The sequence below is a fragment of the Fusarium keratoplasticum genome, chromosome 1 (assembly GCF_025433545.1).
Source record: "Fusarium keratoplasticum isolate Fu6.1 chromosome 1, whole genome shotgun sequence".
Classification (NCBI taxonomy): domain Eukaryota; kingdom Fungi; phylum Ascomycota; class Sordariomycetes; order Hypocreales; family Nectriaceae; genus Fusarium; species Fusarium keratoplasticum.
In genome coordinates, this window is record NC_070529.1 from 812,335 (window position 1) to 833,179 (window position 20,845).

Below are 20,845 nucleotides of genomic sequence, written 5' to 3' on the forward strand. Positions count from 1 at the left end.
ATGTGCATGGCACACGGATGCACGCACGCACCTGGCTGGCGTTGGGCGGGACCCATAGATAAAGCTGTATGTTTATTTTGTCTTGTTCCTCGAGCGCGGATGTAAGGTAATGAATGGAGAAGAAACATGAGTTTGCCGTTGGTCAACGGCGCCGGTGTGTGAGGCCAGGTCGGCTCTATCAAGATACTTGCATATGTTGTGCTACAAGGGAGATGTATAAGGGGGGAAATACATAGGCCCCTGAACTGTTAGACACACTCAACTGGACGTAGATGTCGACGTCCCCTTGCCCAAACACAACTTGGCAACCCTCTCGCGTAGTATATCTTTTAGGTCACCGCGGTCACTCATATACTCGACTAGATCAAGAGCCTTGTGCGCCCACTGCTGGCACATTTCCTCATCGCCCCTCACGTGGATGTCAAGCGCGTGGTTGAACGTCGTGACAACAATCCAATCGAGTTCATCCGTGGGAAAAGGCTTCTGCATCTACAAGCCGGAGTGAGTTTTGCACGTATGTCGATCGTCAAGATCTTGCGACTTACCTGGCTACACTCGCGTGCGATCTCGAGAGCCTGCTCGACGACTTGCAGGGCAAGGCTGTCGTCCAGGGGTAGAACAGCCTGAAACATGCATCGAAGGTACTTTGCCAGCCGTTGGTTGTCGAACTGCTCCAGAGCAAAGATTTCGTTGACAATGAGTCGCAGGTTTGTGTAGACGACTGGATAGACGTGTTAGCATTTTCTGTCGGTTCTCTGCCATCAGAGTGCGCACCGTTCCCCGAAGCATTGCTCCTTAGTAGGCAATCTCCCATTGCCTTGTACATCCTTTCGTCTTTACATACTCTCGCTTTTCGGATGATCTGACCCAGATCGTCCCAGTTCTTCAAACAGATGGCACCTTCAAAATCAAAGACAAAGAGCGTCGACATCTTGGCCGTCAAGTCGGTGTAAACTCTAGCGTTCCGGGCTGCGAGAGTGTTCTGAAAATGCTTCTCGAATAGTCCATCAAATACTGCAACATGTCGCCTCACCTCCAAATACCGCTGGAGTGCCTCGTCCACCTTGTCTTCCGTTCGTGCCTTGGATACAATTGCTGCAGCCATGACAAAGTGACAACGCATGGCCATGAGCTGTAAGTCGGCGCTATTCTCCGACGAGATATCTTGGGGATAGCACTCGATGAACACCAGACAGGCACTGAAGATGCGAATCAAAGGCCGGAGTCCCTAGACATGGCACTTTGTCACCCCGACGTTGTAGGCGTTCTTTCGAAACCATTCTAGCTCGGGAACTGTGAAGACTTTATTGCCATCTTCACCCCTCGGGTCTGATTTGGCGTGTTCGGCCGCTATACGTGTTAGTGTTGATAGGCAGTTGAGGAAGCGACTTGCCTTTCTCAAAGACGTCACAGGTATCTTGGATAAGGACGGAGGCTTGATCCGCCCCCTGATTATCCTGGGTCTCGATTATGTGAACCAGCCTGATGGCACATCTTAGGATAGACGGCAAATTAGCCGCTGCCGCGGTCGAAGAGTCCGCAGTAAATGTCTCCGTCACCGCCTTCAGGGCCTCCAGTGTACAAAGTTTGTCTCCCAACTGCTGTGCCTCTCTTACACAAGCGTACAGAATATCTCGACTCTTGGCCTTCTCAGAAGATTTGCTCAAAAACTCGACACACTGGCGGCCCAGGTCATGATCCCAACTGATCAGGGAGACCTTAAACATGAGGTATCTCGTGAGTTGGTCATTCTGAACAGCTGTCGGTAGAGCATCAAAGGTGGATTTGGCAGCATCCGCGTCGCTGCGAGCTATTGCACAGAGAATTAGTCGTCTCCCAAACTTGCCCTGGCTCACTTCTCCTGTGCTCGAGAAGATGGGATGGAGTGCAACTCGGCACCACAACTCTGCCACGCTGTACTCTCTCTTGGCATAACTCGCGTCGAGCTTTTTCCACATGAGCTTCGAAGTCAGTATTTGATGTCAGCAGATGACAAGCCAAAGTACTTACCGACTGTGCTGCGGCTGCAACATCTACGTTGCATGGCCTAGAGTCTTCAGCGAGCTGCTCCAAAAGTTGAATGAGCTTCGTTGCAGCGTCAGAAGCCTCTGTTTCCATAGTTCCCATCCATATTCGTCGAACAAGCGTCTTTCCTATCCAATCCATATTCCCGCATGGTAGCAGCCTAGTCAGTAATAGCTCATCCAGCAGGCCGATTGCCAGTCGAGAACCCCTATCTCGGAGCTCTTTGATATTGTGTAGGAGAAACCCCAGTGTGGCATCTGACAAGTCCAGGGAGCGAACCATCCGTCGCAGTATGCTTGCGCATGCATCAACGTCAAAGATCTCGCCGGGGCTTCTTTGAAGGATCTCCAGTTTCCAGTGCAGAACAACTGGTTTGTCCCCGATTTCCGATTCCATGTACGATACCAAGTCGTCGGCTTCTTGAACCCTTTCAGGTGAGCGTGTCGCTAATAGTGTCTGAATAAGGTCGTGATGAATGGCCATCCGAATCTCCAGCCCCTCTGTCGAGAGTCTCTCCAACTCTTGGCCGTTGATGAGGGCATGCGCTCGCCGCAACCACTTGAGCGCCATCTCATGGTCACCCTTCCCCGACAAGCTAGTCCCAATATCTTGAAGTGTGTCAGCCAGTTGCTCAGCAGAGAACGGATCGAGATAGCGAAGGAGATCATCGGCTTTGGTATACATATGTTCAGCAACGTCTAGGCGGTCCTCTTTCGACGACTAAATATGTTAGCGACACACTACAAGATACCAAGGTCCAGACTTACCAGAGCGCAGCGCATGGTCAGGTATTCCGCCTCAATATTCAATCTGTGCCCGGGACCGATGTGGTTCTCTGCATCCAACTGCCTGAGCTTGTCGATGTACTTGGTGACCTTGCCCAGTCCCAATCGAGCAGCATCTAGATCCGACTCGTTGATACAAATCTTTGCCAGCATCAAACCCTGGTTGATGATTGCAACAGCATCATCTTCCATGCTCCCCTTCCTCCCGCGGAGGCTCTCTCTGGCGAAAACATTGACGAGAAACGAAAACAGCCGTGTTCGGACCAGTAGCTTTGACCTCGATGGTGATGCTAGCACATCATTCCGTTTCCTCTTCTCCCTGATACATTCGTTCCATAGTCCCCGACCAGCCTCCTTCAAATCTTCTGCAGCTTCGGGCGATACGGTCCCGGGTTTCTGTGATATAGCGTTGACCGTGGTGATGTGATGGTTCAAGTCGGCGAGAAGAGTGTCGGTCGAGCTCGAGTCGTGGGAGGTTGGTAGCTTGGGGAGGAGATCCGCGGAGAACTCTGAGAGAACCTAGGTCAATAATTCGCTCCCTTCGTTCCTCTATGGGAGCAGGACTTTACCTATTAGCCCCCTGATCTTCCTGTCACGGCCGATACTCAACGGGTCGACCGATGCCATGCTGATTGTGAAAGGAGGCAAAGAAGCAGTTCATGGTCGAATGATGATTGTTCTGGAATAAGTTTTGGAGCCAAGCATGTCTACGGGGAGTGTCATGTGAGTGAGTCTGTTGCGTAGATGGCAGCGGCACTGGGCGCTCCTTCCTTCATACACAAGTCACCTAGAACTCTGAGGCCACGCCAAGTTGACCAACCAAGACTCAATATCAAACAACGATTCAAAAATGGTTATTGAAAAACCAATAGACATATGTAGACAGACACTTGCTATCTAATGCGTCATAGACAATATATATACGCTTTCCAAATCCAGCGTAACGTAACGTAACGTAACCAATGCGCCCTTTCTCTTTCCCTTGTTTCCAAAGTGCCAATCAGGCATATCTCCTTCAACTCAACTCGACCGCCCCTGGTTAACCCTAAAGAGGCTCATATCCAATTGTGTGTTGTAGATGAGGTCATCTCAAGACCCCCCCCCGGTCGTCATTGCGAAGGCGGGTCGTGGGGTAAAAAGTTGCCCACAATTAAGGCTGGCCTAGTAAAAGAAAGGTATTAGTAACACACAACGCGAGATTCAACCAAGCTCTCTACGTACAATTTGTGATCATCCCGTCGAATCATAAACGAGAAGCAGCATTTCACAATGGGGTGATTTGACCCAGGAGTGGGATTCTTGAGCGAGCAGGCCGTCAGGAGGGTCTCGTGCGCCGGATCAAAAGCGATGGTGCCAAACTCCTCCCAGTAGCGAACCATTGATTCTTCTGTGAGAATCTCGTGCAACGCAATCTTGCCCTAGATTCAGCTAGCGTTAGCAAACATATCTTGACTGCCCGCCCCCCCCTCGCCGAGACAAGGTGCTCGGAGCCACGTGGAGGTGCGTCGGGGGAACAAGACTCACATCTCTGAGCTGGGCGACTGACACGCCAATCAACTCGGCCATCTCCTTGTTGCCTCTAAAGATCTCACCGGTCCTTCGCCAGCAGCATGCTGGTACCGCCATGCTCGCAAAGACCCGGTCGTAGTCCATGAGCTGCTTCTCAAACCACATCTCAACGTACACAAGCTCCATATCCGTCAAGGCCTGTGCCTTCTCACGGAACTTGGGCCGGAACTGGTTGATGGTCCGCAGAATCTTCTGCTTGGACGATGGTGCGATGTGAGAGTCGAGGTAAGTACCCAGGCGAGCGTACCCCTTGATGTAGTTGAAGGGCTTGAGCAGGCCGGCGTCGTACTTGGCCTTGAGCACACGTGCCATGCGCTCCTCGGGCGTGTCGTTGCCCGACGGATCAGCGGCCTGGAGATAGTATTCACGGGCCTTGTCGGCGGGCACGACGCTCCCCGGCCGTGGGATGGCCTTGCCCTCGAGGTTGTTGGTCGGGGGTGGCAGCATCGATCCCCCCGACATGTTGTTGGACATCGGGTTCGAGCCGCCAGCTGCCAGGGAGTTGCTGCTGTTGCCGAATCCAGGCAACATTTCCGACTGGCTCGACCTTCTGAATGCCGCCGGGCTCTGCTGGGAGTCTTCGGACGGCACCCCGCCGTCATCGAGCAGGCTGGTGTGGAGGAAGTCGTTGAGAAGGTTGAACTCGTGGGTGACTTCGGGGGCGATCATGTAGTTGGGGTGGAAGCTGTGCATGTCATGGAAGTGGTTCTGGGCCGTCATCCACGCATCTTGAAAGCCAGCGACTGGGTTGGGGTGGCGTGTCAGCGATCTCTCAACTCAACATCAGGAACAACAAGCAAAGCTCAGCTCAGGGACAAGACAAGGCCCAGCCCCCAGCAAGGCGAGCACACCCGTGCGTGCTCCGCTCGTGATTAAAAATCGAGACAAGCAAGGGACGGGCCCCTCCCAGTGGCAGGACAGAGGGGACCCAAGACGTACATTGATTCGCGTTGCTGTTGCCGTTGTTCAACGTATTTCCCTGCAGCCCGGAGACATGACCGGGTTGCACAATGGACAGCGGGCTACCCTGGCCCAGCACGCCCCCAAATCCCTTGGCACCTCTCTGCCTCGTCGCATCAAAGTTGGGCGGTGGACCCATGGTGCTCGAGATGGAGCTTCGAGCCATGTCGGACTGGGCATCCGACTCGTCGACGACCGAGGTGCTCTGTATGCTCTGGACGCTCTTGGCCTTTTTGGAGTCGGCGTCGCGGGGCTCGTCGTGGCAGAGGTGCCCGATGTTGCGCTTGATACATCTCGTGCATGGTCTCTCCTATCCACAACGTCAGTGGCATGTCTTCGAGGGTGGGAAGAAGCAAGCCCCCTTTCCGCCCTGGCAGACAAATACGACTGCCAGCTGAGCTGCGCATCAAGGGGGTTCGCCAGGATCTTACATACAAGATCGCATGTCATGTGCTATAGACGCATAGGAAACATGGTGTCAGCAACGTCTCTTCTATCTCAGGACTCGGAGCGAGTGCAGGGCAGGGCAAGGGTCGACAGGAAGGCAAGGCAGGTCAACTCGTAGGCGTTGCATCGTCGCACCACAGTCGACGCAGCAAATAGTCCTGCGCCTCGGAGCGCCCGAGGCCGTCTCAGAGACCTCGAGGCAGCCAATGCGAAGTGCGCATGGGTTGAGTTTGAGGTTGACTTACAGATCGTCGGCAATATACGCAAGCTGTAGGAACGCGCGCGCCCCCCGGCAGTGTCAGCCCAGATTCAAGTCTTGATCCAAAATAAAATCATGCGCCGCGCCGCGCCGAAGCCTGCTTGTCCACCATATCTGGGAGTTGCCAGAGGCGGCAGGTGGTTGGTTTGTTGTGCTTCAGCATCTCTTGGGACCTCATCTACAATGAACAACCAGAGCCGCAACTCCCAACCAACCAAACAACGGCGCGGGCTTGGTCGCATGCGCATACGACAAGGGACAAGACAGGTTAAAGCAACAGCATTCTAGGTTGGGCGTACCGTGGTTCACTTTGCGTCTCTTCTTGGTAGGAGTCTTGTGGTTGCCTGTGGCGGCGCTATTCGAGCTCTTGTCGCGATTCTTGGCTTTGCCATCGTCACCCTTGGCTGGGTCCTCCTTGACGCTCTTGCCCATGGCAGCGGCGTTCCGGTCGGTCATGTTGTCCTATGCTCCCATTGGATCTCGAGGTTACGCAGTGGGCGTCAGGTTCGCAGATCATTTGCGGCTCGCTGCAGCGGCGGTCGTCTTTCTCTCGAGGTCTACGGCTCAGCCGAACGCGACACGATCCATCCGCACCGCACGTTGGTCGTCTTCGGTTGTCTGTGATGGGGTTCGGTTCTGTAACGTCTCTGCGAAGCGCATGCGCGGCTGGTGAGCCTCGGGCAAGGGTGAATGTGTTCTGGCACCGTAGGTGTGTCGCGCGCGCGGGAAATGGTCCCGTGGAGGGGGAGGGGGGAAAGAATCGACGGTGGCGGCGGAGGTGGAGTGAGTGAGGCCGAGGCGGGAGGAAAGGCAAGGCTCAGGTGAGGCAGATGGCGGCACTGTAGACGGCAGTCGGCAGCGGCAGGGCGGCAGCAGCTTAGGGGTCGGGTGTTTGGAATTGATAGCTCAGCAGCCGAGGCTGGCTCGGGGGAGGTAAAAGAAGGGACCGTCTCTAAACAAAACAAGTCGGAGAGAGAGACAAAATTGGAAGACTGATTGAGGACCTGGACGGTGAAGTTTGGCCTGACCTGGGGCCGGAACGGGCTGGGCTTTAGTTGACCACTGTGGGGGCAGGACGACGCTGAAGGAGACGCACGAGGGGAGTGAGTGGAGTGTGGATCTATTCTCGGTGATCAGCCAGTTCAGTTCCTAGACGTTTAGTTCATCAGTTGGTTCTGTCGCCGGTGGTCAGCGAGATTGATTGAACGATTGATTGATTGATTGATTCTAGACGGCCATAGTCCATGCCGTCAGCTCAGCTCGGATCAGCTCAGGCCAGTCCAGGATGAAAGGATGAAACTGCTTCATGGCTCGATGGAGAAACGGATCACAATGGACGAGCCTTGACTTGACGGTCAGGGCCAGGGAATGGCGGGGCAGCACTGGCTAGCCTCCCCGGTGAGCAGCAGCATTAGAAGCCGGCCGGAGCGGATCCCGGGCTGCCTCTTCAGCACTGTATGCTCTGTAAGTTTCAACGCCCGCAGCCCCAGGTGCAAGTGACCGCAAAGAGACGCCTTCTTCTCCCAGCTTCCAAGCCAAATTCCCCTGCCCGGGTTGACCTTCCCTTCCTCTAGGCGCGCAACAGCTCCACAAGCCAACTCGTTAGCGCAAGCACCCTACAGCTGGTTTACATAACGAGAGAGTGAAGCCAACACTCGAGAGCACTCGTATACAGTGTTGAATGATATCGAGAGGAGACTGTGCTTCCATGGGTGATCGATTTGTATTGCATCAATCAGCAGAAAACACACCACATCTCTCGGACCCCTCACAATTCCCCGGAGCCGAAAATCGCGGCAGAGCGGAAGGAGAAAAAAGAATGAGCAGCACAAGATAGCCGAATGGGGGATGGGACAGGCACAGCATGAATAAGCTCAAAGCCAAGCCCCCTCCCCATCACACACCAAGGATGAGAAATTCATTTCACATCTGCTGACTCTCTGTCTGGCCCGTCCGGAAGAAACCCCAGTGATTCGTTACGCCAATGTTCTTTGCTGTCAGGCCACTTTTCCCCTTGCTCTGTTCCAAATGAAACGGGCTGTGTATCTGCCAGGCATATCATCTGATGTTAAGCTTGGACGATGGGGCCTGGTACGATGGCATCTGAAGCGTACGAGTTTTTTTCCCCCTTCCAAAAAGAGATCCGTAGCCGTGGAAGACGGAGAAGGCTTTGGAAGATCCATGGCGCTAGACTCGAGGCGCCTTTCCACATTGGGTAATCTCTCACCTGGGCTACTCTATGAATGAATTCACTCGCTGCGTAGGCGGCCGGCCTCTTGATGCCCATCCCATCGCCATAGCTTTGCAATCTCGCATGGTATATTTCGCAAGAGGCCTCGTTTTTCTTCACCGCTCAATTGGATACCTACCTCCTACCCCCGCCTTCTTGTCAGCCCCCAAAGTTGGATGGAACTGCCAAAAGTCCTGACGAGAGAAAAAAAAGTCATTCCGGACATCGGCTATGCGCGGCTATCAATCATCCATGACACGCCCGTCGACGCGCCTCATGATATGCCTTGTGACAACCATCATGGACGTGTTCCTCTCAAGCCAATTCGTTCTCTTGTTTTTGTGTGCGTGTGTGCGTGTGTGCGCGGCCTCTTCTTCAAGCGCCCGGTGTAGGTACATTGCCTTGTACTTACATACAAACTTGCATACGTAAGGCGACATGATGACCATCACAGCCCCGTTGGGCCGATGCAAGACATCGGTGACATCGACGGTCAGGACCAGGTACTGACTTCGGAGGCTGGAATTTGCGTGCCTGAGGCGGTGCGGTCCCTAGCACCACCCGACCATCTGGTGCCACAGCTTGTATATCTGTCGATCAATCAAGATCCAGGCTTCTGGAACTGATGAATTATCAGATGGGCCGTTGAGAGTCTATCTCTTGACCGAAGCGCAATCTCTGTATCTCAGCACCCCCGCAACGGACACGGCCTCCAGTCCGAAGAAGAAACGACATGTATCTTTCTCCAAGACGCGTGGCTGGACAAAGCAATTCCTCGCAGAGCGTGACCTCTGAAATGTTACTCGATCTGCAAGAGCGCGACAGACGCTTGGCGTCTCTGCCTCAAAACATGTCGCCCGCTGCAGGGCCAAGCTCACGTCCTTCGTTTCTCTGCAAATCTTCATGATGCTGTGCTGTCGGCACATTGTTGTACCGAAATGCAGTTGCATCTAAATCGAGGTTGGTTTCTGCATCGTTGCTGTTGTTGTTGTCATCATCATTATCATCTACATCCAGCACATTTCATGTCATGCATCCGTCCTTGAACTGTTACATGTACAACCACCATCCAGAACACTGCTCCTTTATGGAGTAATAGTAAAGACCATCCAACACTAAACCCCTGACACATCCTGTCCCACTCTGGCACTTTGCCGTGACATTGTCTCGTTGGCCTAGACCAAGTCTCCAAGACATGCCCCCCCTCGTCCATCTGCCGTCCCGTCCTCCACACTTTTCATCAGATCAGATCGCCACAAAGAAGCTCTTCTCCCCATCCTGGGGCACAACCCTCGCCCTACGCATAATGTCGTCCTCACACGCCAGCCTGATCCTCTCGGGCGTCGCCGGGCTCTCCAGCCTCAGCAGGCCCCCGTCGTCGTCCTCGCCTTGCCCCGAGGCCGCCACCCCGGCCTGCGCCCGAGCCGCCTTGAGCGCGTCCCGGATCGCGAAGAAGACGGAGCTGCCCATGAAGAGCGGAGGCTCCCCCACGCCGCGGCTCCGCTGTATCGTCCGCAGCTCCTTCCACTCCACGTCCTTGAGCAGCGACACGTTGAAGGTCTGGGGGATGTCGCGGAACCCGGGGATCTTGTATGTGCCTGGTCCCCGCGTGAAGAGGTGTCCGGCACTCGGCCCGTTCCGCAGCCAGAGCGACTCCTCCATGGTAAAGAGGCCAAGTCCTTGGATAAATGCTCCCTGAATCTGACCGTAGTCGATCGCCGGGTTGATCGACTGTCCCACATCCATCTTGATGTCTGCCCGCACACAAGTCCATGTTCCTGTCAGCAGGTCAAGCTCAACCTCAGCTGCGGCAACTCCTTGCGTAAAGTAGAAAAACATCTTGCCCTTGCCCGTGTCCCAGTCGAAACCAATCTCTGGCGTCTTGTAGAAACCCTGGGCTGAAAGGTTCACACGGTCAAAGTAAGCAGCGTGGGCAAGTTCCTTCATGGTTGCTTCTGGGCCCAGCTTCTTTCGATAAGGCGCCAGCCGCTCATTGAGCTGCTCGCAAGCATTGAAGATGGCATAACCATTCAGATCCGAAGACGCCGAGGCTGCCGTTGCAGAAGCGTTGGCCACCGTGTTGGTCGACGTCTCCGAGATGAACACATTGTCTAGCGGCACACCCAATGCCTGTGCAGCAATCTGCGTGAGCTTGGTGTGCAACCCTTGCCCCATCTCGGTGCCGCCGTGGGCCACCAGGATGGAGCCGTCGTGATAGATGTGCACGAGGGCACCGGCCTGGTTCAGAAACAAGGCGGTAAACGAGATGCCAAACTTTGTCGGGATGAGGGCCAGGCCCCTCTTCCGCCACCTGTTGGCCTTGTTGAACTCGGCCACAGCATGTCTCCGCTGCGGGTAGATGGCCTCATCTTGTACCTGCTTGTACATGAGCGGCACATGCCAGTCTCCCAGCCCCTGGCCAAAGTGAGTCTTGTCGTCGTTCCGGTACATGTTGATCTGCCGCAGCTGCTCGACCGGCATGCCCAACCGATCCGCCACCTCCTCCATGTACGTCTCGGCGATGAACATGCCCTGAGGCCCGCCAAAGCCTCGGAAGGCTGTGTTGGACATGGTATTCGTCTTGCACAGACGTCCCCTGATATGCACGTTGGGGATGCTGTAGCACCCATCCACGTGCGTCATGGCTCGCTCGCATACCGCCGCACTCAGGTCAAACGTCCATCCTGCATTGTTGAAGATGTCACAGTCCAGGGCCTGGATCTTGCCGTCCTTGTTGACTCCCACCTTGTACTTGCCCAGGAAGGGATGTCGTTGGCCGCTTATCACCATGTCCTCCTCTCGTGTCAGCATGTAACGGACAGGCCTTTTGGTCTTCTTTGCCGCGAGAGCCACTGCAGAGCTGAGAACCACTGATCGTGACTCCTTTCCACCAAAACCACCGCCTAATCGCTTGACGCGTACGACAATTTTGTTTGACTGCACGTCACACACTCGTGACGCGAATACTTGCCTGGGAAATGTTAGAACCGAAATGATGCTCTGGGGGGCTAGACTCACGTCTCGTTGGCGTTTTGCGTGCTGGCAAATATCTCCATCTCACCATCCTCATGCTTGGGGACGACTAGACAGGCATTCGTCTCGAGGTAGAAATGCTCCTGACCACCCATCCTCACCGTGCCGGTAAAGATATGATCGCAATTCTTAAAGGCCTCCTCCGTATCGCCCTTCTTGATCTCACGGAAGAACTTGTGGTAGCTGTCTGCTTCGATAGCGTCCTCGATCGAGAGAACCGCAGGAAGGTCCTCGTATTCCACCTTAACTGCCCTGGCTGCCTCTTGCGCCTTTGCAGGTGAAGTTGCTAGTATCAAGGCGATCGGTTGGCCTGCAGTCAATACCTCGTCCTCTGCGAAGAAGACTTCGTCAAAGTGTGGTGGACCAAACTTGTTGGCATCCGCAGATGGCATATCATCCTTGTCCACGACGTCCACCACTCCAGGCATATCAAGTGCATCCGCATAGTCGATGGAGATGATCTTGGCGTGGGCTCTCTTTGAGAGCACATAACAGGCGTAAAGCTCGTTTTTCAGGGGAGGGATATCGTCGGTATACTGCGCTTCGCCAGTCGTTTGCTTCAGGGCGGCCAGATGAGATTTGGACTGTCCGGTAACTTCCTTTGTATATGCGGCCGCGGCATGCTCGTCAACTTGCCCCTGTGATAGGTCTCTCTCGATTTCATCAATCGCCTCCTTATCGACATGGTTCGAGCTACCGTCAAGAATGGTGAGGACGTCGTGGTAGAATCGGTAAAAGAAGCCAAAAGCAAGAGCCTTTCGATATGAAGCCATTCCTCCAGGGACACTGAACTGCAGATCAAAGTCTCGGCCGAGGGCGCTCATGGTCCCTTCAAGGGTATCCCAGTCCGCAAAGCGTTTCCCAACAAGATACTCCATGGCTGTTTTGGCGGCAACGGTCATCGCGGCCATGCCGCCATAAATGAGATTAACTTCTGTGACGATACCCTCGTCATCCAGCCTCACCCGGAGGGCGCCGGTAACAATGGCAATGTCGTCATCTTTCCGCTTCGCCTGCTTGTATGCTCTGAAGAACTCGCCCTTTTCCTGGGTAACGGGGATCCGTATTGATGCAATGATTGCATCCGGAGCAAGAGCCGTTCTTCGATATCCGGTAAAGAACTGAGAGACGGGGATTTCCGTCTCCTTTGTTGACGACTTGGCGACTAACACGGCGTTGGCAGCCCACAGCACCGGGTTCAGATCTGAGATTGGCGAGGCCGTAACCAGGTTTCCAGCTGGGGTGCCGACGTTTCGAATCTGACGACCTGCAAAGTACTTGAGTTGTTTAAGCATGGCCTCGAAGACCTGGGCACGCTCGCGTCCATAGTGTGGGATGGCATGCTCGCATATCATCTCGAGATCAGTCAAGACGACGTTTCCGCCAACCTCGAGGTGATCATCCTTGAAGCTGTACTGCCGCAACTCGGCAATATCACCGACGTATACCGAGACGGGGTAATGCAGAGCCTTGAACTTGGTCTCGATCTGTGTCTCTGTGCTTCCACCAATAATCTTTGCTTGTGGATGAGCGGCCTTGATCTGAAGGAGCTGATCGAGAGTGACGGGCCGATACCATCTCTTCCTCTTATTCCCAAAGGCTAAGGGTCGCAGCTCGTGTCTCTTGAGGGCGGGCGGGAAGATGAGTTCGGTTTCTGGGTTGTACTCGATGAACCCCGGGGGCGTAAACTTCTTGATCGGCGCGTCGTCCAGGTTCGCCTTTTGCATACAGCATCCTCCGTTTGGTGGACCGTTGCCGTTCTCCATGCAGCATCCAGTTCCTCCAGCCTTCTTAAACTTTACACCAGGCTTATCCACGCTGAACGTCTGAGCTGCATCGAGAATCGACCTGTAACCCGTACATCGGCACAGATTCCCGTCAAAAGCCTCTTCGACGTCGTCTTTCGAAGGCGAGTTATTGTTCCGCAACAGCGCGTACAAGCTCATCACAATACCAGGGGTACAGAAACCACACTGGCTACCATTGGACTTGGCAATCCGTTCTTGGGCAGGATGGGGCCTCTGGGTGTTGCCGATGCCCTCAACCGTGATGACATGCTTGCCATCCAAGCTGACGAGAGGGGCTAAGCAGGCGTTGACGCTGGCATGGTAGATCTGCTTCGTCGTGGGGTTGAACTGGCTGACCACAATGGTACAGGCCCCGCAACCACCTTCGCCACAGCCACTGGATATGTCAGCATGGGAGGTTCGCGATGACTTCAGAGCCCTTACAGCTTTGTCCCTGTAAGTCCAATTCCCCGCAGGTACTCGAGGACTGTAACCTCTGGGTCGATCTCGTCTAGCACAACTCTTGTTCCATTAAGATAGAAGCGGAGGGTATCGTCGAATTTGGAAGTCAGAGTGGCCAAGGGCTCAGGGTTGGTGTCCCGCACGGGAGACACGGCGCTCGGCGCCATGATGGTTGTAATGCGGTCAAGTAGGTATGAGATAGCAGTATCGACACAGAACAATAGAAACGCCTGCTATCAAGTGGCAAGAGAAAACAATTAAAGGGAGAAAAAAGAAACAAGCTTCGAAACTAGAGGCAATGGTTCCTTTTAAGGGTTCATATCAACCCGAGGTTCCTGACGAGGGGGAGGGGACAGACAGACGCTCACGAGACGCGCCGGCACAAGTTAGATGGAGGGGGCGGTATCATCAAGCAGCAAAGGCCAGACATCAGTGCGTCATCTCTACCACTGACAGTCCACGCTTGTGCAACAGCACCTTCCCTGATTGAAAAACGCCCGTGTCGATTAGGGGAGGTGAACGGTGAGCAAACGCGGGCGAGTTTGCGTGTGGCAGCGAGTGCCAGATCCATTGTTTGATTCGCCCGCCAGTCAGAGACAGCGTAGTACTGTACTAATCGCCACTGATAAGGGCAGATTTACACCCGTGCGCCACCGGGGCGGGGAACATGCCGCTTACCCCACGTCTCGATCGCTCCGGAAGGGTCCACCGCCTCGGCCGGCTCCGCGGGGAGTTTGATCGGGGGCTTCCACCTTGAGATAGGCATGGACTTTGATAAGTGAGAGTAAAGATAGAGCTTTGTAATAGATAAGGCTGTCAAGGTATATAGTATTGCTTAACTCTTGCCCTTGTCCCAGAAATCACTCTGGTCTATATAGATCACCCCATACCTATCAACGAGCACAAACTGCTCGAGCCACATCACTTTGTTGTAGCTGCTCCAGGTATCAACACGGTTATCTCTTGGCATCCTATCCGGGGATTTATCCCGACTTCCCCAGGTTCCCAGCATGCTTCTACGCACATATCAATCGACCGAGATGCATGAACAAGGGTAGACACGCATATACGGGACTCTTCCCGATTTGTTCAAAGTAAATCTATGACATTCATCTATCCGATATCTAAACCTCCATTTAACGCTTTTTTATTCTCTACTCTTCATAAGGACCTACTCCTGGATGTACTTCTTCAGGCTCCTTAGACGCTCCTTGGCCTGCTCCAGCACATCATCGTTCTTGCACACCGCGAACCGGATGTAGTCCTCGGCCAGGTGCGCGTTGCCCTCGGTGTAAAACTCAGTCGGAGGGATCGCCGCGACGCCAACCTCCTGGATCAGGAACCACGCCAGCTTAAAGTCGCGCGGGCGGCTCGCCACGTGGGGAGGGAAGGGGTAGTCCTCGGGGAGCTTCACCTTGGCCATGTTGACAAGGAGGAAGTATCCGCCCTCGGGGTAGGTGACGGGCAGGTTGAGCTCCTCAAAGACCTCCTTGAGTCGATCGATCTTGCCCTTCATCTCCTGGATCGTCTGGTCCCAGAAGCCGTTGGTGGCAGCCTTTTCGAAGCCCACGGCCGCGGCCTCCTGGAGGGGTGCCACGGTGGAGAAGCAGATGCGGGTGTGGGCGGCAGAGACGTGCTGAATGAGCTCAGGGGGGCCAATCAGCCAGCCTATAAACATGTCAATAATTGCTGCTCCTTGAAGATGGCTGAGGTCAACGTACCAACACGCCAACCAGTAGCGTAAAAGTTCTTTCCGGCAGAGCCCACAGTGAGAGTAATCTTCTCAACCTCTGGAGAAACCTTGGCGATTCGGTTAAAGGGCACATAGTAGAGACGGTCGTACACCTCATCGGAGAGGATAATGACCTGGTTCTTGACACAGAGGTCTCCAATCTTCTGAACCTCCTCCTTAGAAAAGACCTTGCCAACAGGGTTGTCTACTAGTTGTCAGCTTGGAACCGTATTTCAAGTTTAAAGTACGCACGAGGAGTGTTGATGACAATCATCTTGGTGCGGGGAGTGAATGCCCTCTCGAGCTCGTCAAAGTCAACAGTCCAGTCGGCAGCAGACGAGTTGCTAGTAGCTCCTGACGCAGGAGGGTGCAGGGGCACATAAACAATCTTTCCACCAGCCATCTGGATGTTGCTAATGTATCTAGATGCTTATCAGTGAGCCGCTCAGGGACTGATAGGATAGCGGGGCACTCACTGATCAAAGAAAGGCTCAAAGACAATAACCTCATCACCAGGCTCGATGAAGCCCATAAAGGCGCAGAGCATACCCTCATTAGCGCCAGTTGTGACAGTAACTTCAGTCTCGGGGTCCAGCTGACGACCCCAGAAGGGTGAGTAGGCATCCGCAATGGCCTTTCTCAACCGAGGTCGTCCCTTGGCGGGAGCATACTGGTTGCACTCAACACGGTCCAAGGCCTCCTTGGCAGCATCAAGAATGAAGTTGGGAGGGTTATATCCAAAGAAACCCTGGCCCAAGTTCACAATAGGCTGGTTGGGAGAAGAGGCAGCGGCCTCATTGATGATGGACCTGTCAGCCAGCAGCGTCAGAGTCGTATCTCGTCAAAGCTGATGCGTCAAGACTCACCAGACATCCTGTCTCTGGCCCTCCACCCGCGCCGCAGGCCGAAGCTTCCGTGTCTGGCTCATGGTGACGCTGCTGGAGAAGGCTCTCGAGTGAAGAGGGGTGATGCTTCGAAGTGCGGTCCGGAGGAGCACAGACTGAGCGGAGGAGGGGCCCGTGGTTAATATGGAGCGCGACATTAACCACGACAAACGACCTGTCCTGGGTATTAGTCAGATGACCTTTATTTTTTTCCACAGTCAGGTCTCTTCAGGGCATCTCACTTATTATCTTCCCGCGGAAAGATTCTCAAATCAAGTCTTCAATTGGGCCTCGAGCCGTCTCCTCTCCACAAGGTTTGGCGGTTGCGACATCGCCGTAACCGGGGATGAAGGTCTGATGACTAATGTGGTGGAGTCTGGGGGAGACAGTGCGAATCGCGTCATACCCTCCAATGATGAGGACTTGATTCTATTTCCGCGAGGATTGGTTCGACAACTCCACACTGGGGTAGGACGCTGTGAGTCCCGTCGAATCAGCTTTCTTTTGAGGTCTTGCAATTCAAGAAAACAGGTCCGGCCTGCGTCGGGTTGCTTCCGATGGTACCCTCTTCCATCCCGCCTCCGACCCGATGCCGAGTTTCGTACGAACCGGCCGAGGCCGGAGGTGGGCTGGACCTCAAGGTTGAACCTCGATGTTGTTATCGGCTGCATACATCCCACTTCATCACTCCCACTAAGACAAGAGCTTCAACTGTTCAGTTTGGTTCAGCGAACCACAGCATTGGAGACTGTGTCGCAGTTTGTATTAAGCTCTCATACAATTGCAAAGTTCATATCTCCAACCTTGCTTCCGTTTGATTACATCCCCCAACTCGCTGTAGCTTTCATGATCAACCTTTCACTACCAGAAAACGATAGGCTCAAAGCCTTCTGGAATCTTGAGTTCCATCCTCTTCGCCATCCCTGTTTCATATTCTTGTCGTTCGACCTTGCTGAGCATGTCAGGGATGACCTCGACAAGCTCAGCCGCCGTCACTCGAGCCTTGGTATTCCAGTCCAGCATGCGGCTCGCAAGCCGGACAATGTCGTGATCCGGGTTCAGCTCCAGCAGGTTCTGGGCGTGTGTGTGACACTGTCGGGGATACATGCGCTCCTCCTTCTTGACAAATCTGGGAGACTGCGACATTATGGCGAGCAGTGAGACGCCCAGGGCCCAGATATCGTCGCTCGTCCCGGCGTGTCGGTTGTGACGAAAGACGTACGGCGACCAGTACGACTTTGTCCCGTGTGGCTTGTCGCGGCTGTTGATGTTGATGACTCGCTTGACATCTGCGCAGTCGGCCATGGCCACATTGACAGGATCCCACGACCGAACTAGGACATTTCGTGGTTTAAAGTCCCCGTGGTAGCGACCCTGTCCGTGGAGGTATCGAAGAGCCCGTGAGAGTTGAAGCATCACTTCCAGCGTCTTCTTCTGTGGCACGCCATATGTGTAGTCGTTGATGAGTGTTTGCAGGTTGCCATGTGGGCAGAGCTCCAGCACGAGGACATTTGCGGAGGGATAGTCTGCGTCCTCGTAATAGTCAATGTACTTGACGATGTGTTCCTTTACCGACCTGATAAGTATCAGTTGCACGAGTATGGGCCATCATTCACTTACGTGGTTCAGATTTCGGAGCACGGAAGCCTCCCTGCGGAGGTTATTCACTGCATTAGGAGAGGTCTTGCCAGCAAACACGCCTCCATCGCGTTGTCGAAGAACCTTGTAAACGCAGGCGAAGCCGCCTTGGCCTAGGAGGGTCCCTCGAATGTAAGGGCCGCCAGGGAAGTCGCGATTCCGGACCCTGGACTGCTTAACGTCTTCGCTATCCCAAACCCCCAGCGACGACATGTTGAAAGAAAGCGCCCAGTGGGTGCAGCAGGCAGAAGTGCTCTTTGTTGGTGTAGAAAGAGTGTGTGTGATTGAAAAAGGTCGAGATTAAAGAGATGGGGTTTTTTGGTGTATGCGATGAACGGGTCAAGGCATAAGATAAAGCAGGAGGAGGAGTCCTACCTCACCGGCCGCCTGCACTGCAGTGACGACGGGACGGGATAACTGCACTGCACGTGTTATCATCGTGAGGGTGCCTGCAGCCGTTCGAAAAAGTACTGCGCCTCACGTGAGAGGATTTGCAAACGTCGCTGATGGGAATATTGCAGTGGACAAAGTTGTCTATGCTTCTGTTTCTGTTTGATTCATTGTTCCCGTTGGGGGCGTGGGTGAGGCAAACATACATGCGGGTGGGAATAGCTTCTCACGGCCCGCTTTGCCAGTGACAAGCCCATGGTATTTTCTGCGAATCACAAGGCTAGAAGAGCTATGGGAGATTGACGGTGATGGGCAGCTGGAAACAAGGCCGAAATCAAGTGCAAAGAGGTGACAAACCACCGGCCAGACAAAGAAGCTTGAATAAAGGTCAACTCAAAACATACCGTTTGCGAATTTTATTCACTTTCACTCCTGACAGCTCTGTTCATTATTTTCATTGTTGTTTGTCTTTCACTATAGCACGGACAAGACATTTCATATCCTTTGTCAGGGGTATTTCTCTTGCTCACTTCCTAGGGCCAGCTTGATGCACGTCTCGATGTGACTTTTGATCCTTCTTGGATCGACTTTTATGCCATGATACTTCACAGCTCGCTTTAGGCCGACTTTGCCAAGTTGACTTTGATTCGAATCTTAAAATTGGGAATCTTGTCCCATACGGCCGAAGAGATCCTCTCCGCCCTCAACATTCTTCTTCCTCTTCCTCTTTCGCTAGCCAGACATGCCAAGCTAACATCAGTTTTCTTCCCTTTCTATATACAAACCTCAACAATTTCATTCCTCATTTCCCTTACCTTAAAACCCTCTTCTCTTTCGACTTCAACACGTCTATCACCTCGAACCAGATACCAACATTTCTCGATTAACCTCTGACGAAGAAAGCCAACATGAAGTCAACATCCGCGGAATACCATACTCCTCAACCCGGCTCCAGACTCCACTACGAGCTCGAATATGAAATGGCACGGCTATCCCAGACCGTCGACCCGACCACCGTTCACAAGGCCACTTTCCTTTCCAGCTACTCCGCCCGGAGGGACTATCTCGAGCGTGTATTCTCCGAGAACCTGAAGGGCAGGACTCAAGACGTTATGGCAATCGTCAACTTTCCAAGGCGCGACAAGTTCGTTTATATGCCTAACGCCATCAACATACATCTTGAGGAATGGCTCGCCCTTGAGCTGCGAGACCCCCTGGAGGAGTATCTCCCAGCAGAACTCGACAAGGCGTACCACTTTGTGCGTCTAACAGAACAGTACATGGAAGATTATCTTTCCAAGGCCTTGAGCCCAGACCTCATCCACGCTTACCTGAAGCTACCTCACTGGTGCCATCTCTCCTACGACGAGCACCGAACCGTCGAGGTAAAGTCCCAAGATCGCGTCCACCTCAATTCTCTCTCGAGTATGGAACGCGACCGGTTATTCCAGGCTTTTTTTCACTACCAACTCAACTGCCTGGCGAAGCCGGTAAGACCTAGATACTGGTCCCAGACTCGTTTTCCTGAGGAGCAGAGCTGGTGGTTGATGCCTCAGTGGGGGACGAGCTACCATCCTAGTATCAGGGACATTGACGCCACCCAATGCGTCCACGAGTACTTACGTACTTTGGTCGGGGCTCTTGCCGCTAGGTTCGCGGGCGACGGCTTCAAGACGCTGGCCTCTCTATTCGATGAGCGTCGTGAAGCTTGGTCGACGCTCGAGGGCCTCGTATTTCCCGACAATGTCCAGTTCAACCCGGAGCTACATATGACAAGTCCAGACTCGAGCGCCATCTGCACCCTCATCAACTGCCTTGCCGCCTCTGGAGTAAACTTGATCGACGAGCTACTTAGGCTGGACATGAAAGAGTGCAAAGCCTTTTTCGACCATCTCTACGACGAGATGACGATACAAACTCCCGTGATGGCTCCGAGAAGTAGTTCCCACCCGACCATCGACAGATATTATAACCCAGTCATTCCAAATGATGGTTTATGGGCCGAGCTCAGATTCCGTTTTCACTTCGCTCAAGGACCCGAGGATCTCAAGCAGGCGTACATCCGGATGTATCGACAACGCGCATGGGCCTTCTTCGACGACGACAGGTTGTTCAAGAACGGTGTTAATCTTTGCGACTTCCAAGACTTCCAGGCACGCGCATCAAGAATGGACGCCAAAGAATATAAGTCTCGCCGTTCAAGGCGGCAGCATCTCTCCGCCATGAAGATGGGCCAATCACCCAGTCCTCACCACGAGGATCTCAAGCGTGGTGTCGAGTACTACCCAACACTCGAAAAGGTGCTATTCTGGAACGAGGTCGACAACATCCAACATGAACCTGTACAAGTGGTCAAGGATGAGCTCTTCCAGGTAGCGGAAGGCGAGATTATCTCGGGGTCTGACGACGACGAATTCGAGCAAGAGGCCGACGGAGGGCACATTAATGGAGAATGTCCGGGCAACGGTTTTCTTGATGAGGACTTGGAAGCGATTAAATCGAAGACAGCTCAGTCATGTTGTCCAATTCGTGTGACGGAACCAATTCGATTTAGGATTTGAGTACTGCCACTGTCTGAAGCGCGAGTTTGAGCGTTTATGATACCCAGCGAAATACTTCACGGTGGAGTATTCCACCATTCATG

At 53.7% G+C, this 20,845-nt stretch overlaps 5 protein-coding genes and 1 pseudogene across 6 annotated transcripts, besides 1 other annotated feature; 1 reads left to right on the forward strand and 5 right to left on the reverse strand.

Moving 5' to 3' along the window:
- Positions 1 to 258: 258 nt before the first annotated feature.
- NCS57_00025100 (uncharacterized protein) lies at positions 259 to 3,437 on the reverse strand (the record flags this gene model as incomplete). The annotated part of the gene is made up of 7 exons (XM_053050339.1): positions 259 to 489; positions 546 to 721; positions 775 to 1,199; positions 1,627 to 1,961; positions 2,011 to 2,745; positions 2,793 to 3,319; positions 3,380 to 3,437. The coding sequence occupies 7 exons, from the start codon at positions 3,435 to 3,437 to the stop codon at positions 259 to 261; spliced, it is 2,487 nt and encodes an 828-aa protein (XP_052918854.1).
- A 482-nt stretch (positions 3,438 to 3,919) lies between these two features.
- On the reverse strand, positions 3,920 to 6,501 carry NCS57_00025200 (Zn(2)-C6 fungal-type domain-containing protein; the record flags this gene model as incomplete). Its single annotated transcript, XM_053050340.1, has 7 exons — positions 3,920 to 3,971; positions 4,032 to 4,228; positions 4,335 to 5,122; positions 5,319 to 5,649; positions 5,775 to 5,792; positions 6,032 to 6,054; positions 6,345 to 6,501. The coding sequence occupies 7 exons, from the start codon at positions 6,499 to 6,501 to the stop codon at positions 3,920 to 3,922; spliced, it is 1,566 nt and encodes a 521-aa protein (XP_052918855.1).
- Positions 6,502 to 9,520: 3,019 nt separating this feature from the next.
- Positions 9,521 to 13,724, reverse strand: NCS57_00025300 (Xanthine dehydrogenase; the record flags this gene model as incomplete). Its single annotated transcript, XM_053050341.1, has 3 exons — positions 9,521 to 11,246; positions 11,294 to 13,492; positions 13,540 to 13,724. 3 exons carry the CDS (start codon positions 13,722 to 13,724, stop codon positions 9,521 to 9,523), a joined length of 4,110 nt encoding a protein of 1,369 aa, XP_052918856.1.
- A 1,004-nt stretch (positions 13,725 to 14,728) lies between these two features.
- Positions 14,729 to 16,346, reverse strand: NCS57_00025400 (annotated as a pseudogene). The gene is made up of 5 exons: positions 16,156 to 16,346; positions 15,766 to 16,098; positions 15,542 to 15,711; positions 15,279 to 15,494; positions 14,729 to 15,225 (listed from the first exon to the last, which is right to left on the reverse strand).
- Positions 14,729 to 16,346: a sequence feature.
- A 688-nt stretch (positions 16,347 to 17,034) lies between these two features.
- Positions 17,035 to 18,024, reverse strand: NCS57_00025500 (Protein kinase domain-containing protein; the record flags this gene model as incomplete). Its single annotated transcript, XM_053050342.1, has 2 exons — positions 17,035 to 17,739; positions 17,794 to 18,024. 2 exons carry the CDS (start codon positions 18,022 to 18,024, stop codon positions 17,035 to 17,037), a joined length of 936 nt encoding a protein of 311 aa, XP_052918857.1.
- A 1,085-nt stretch (positions 18,025 to 19,109) lies between these two features.
- NCS57_00025600 (uncharacterized protein) lies at positions 19,110 to 20,762 on the forward strand (the record flags this gene model as incomplete). Its single annotated transcript, XM_053050343.1, has 1 exon — positions 19,110 to 20,762. One exon carries the CDS (start codon positions 19,110 to 19,112, stop codon positions 20,760 to 20,762), a length of 1,653 nt encoding a protein of 550 aa, XP_052918858.1.
- Positions 20,763 to 20,845: the final 83 nt, after the last annotated feature.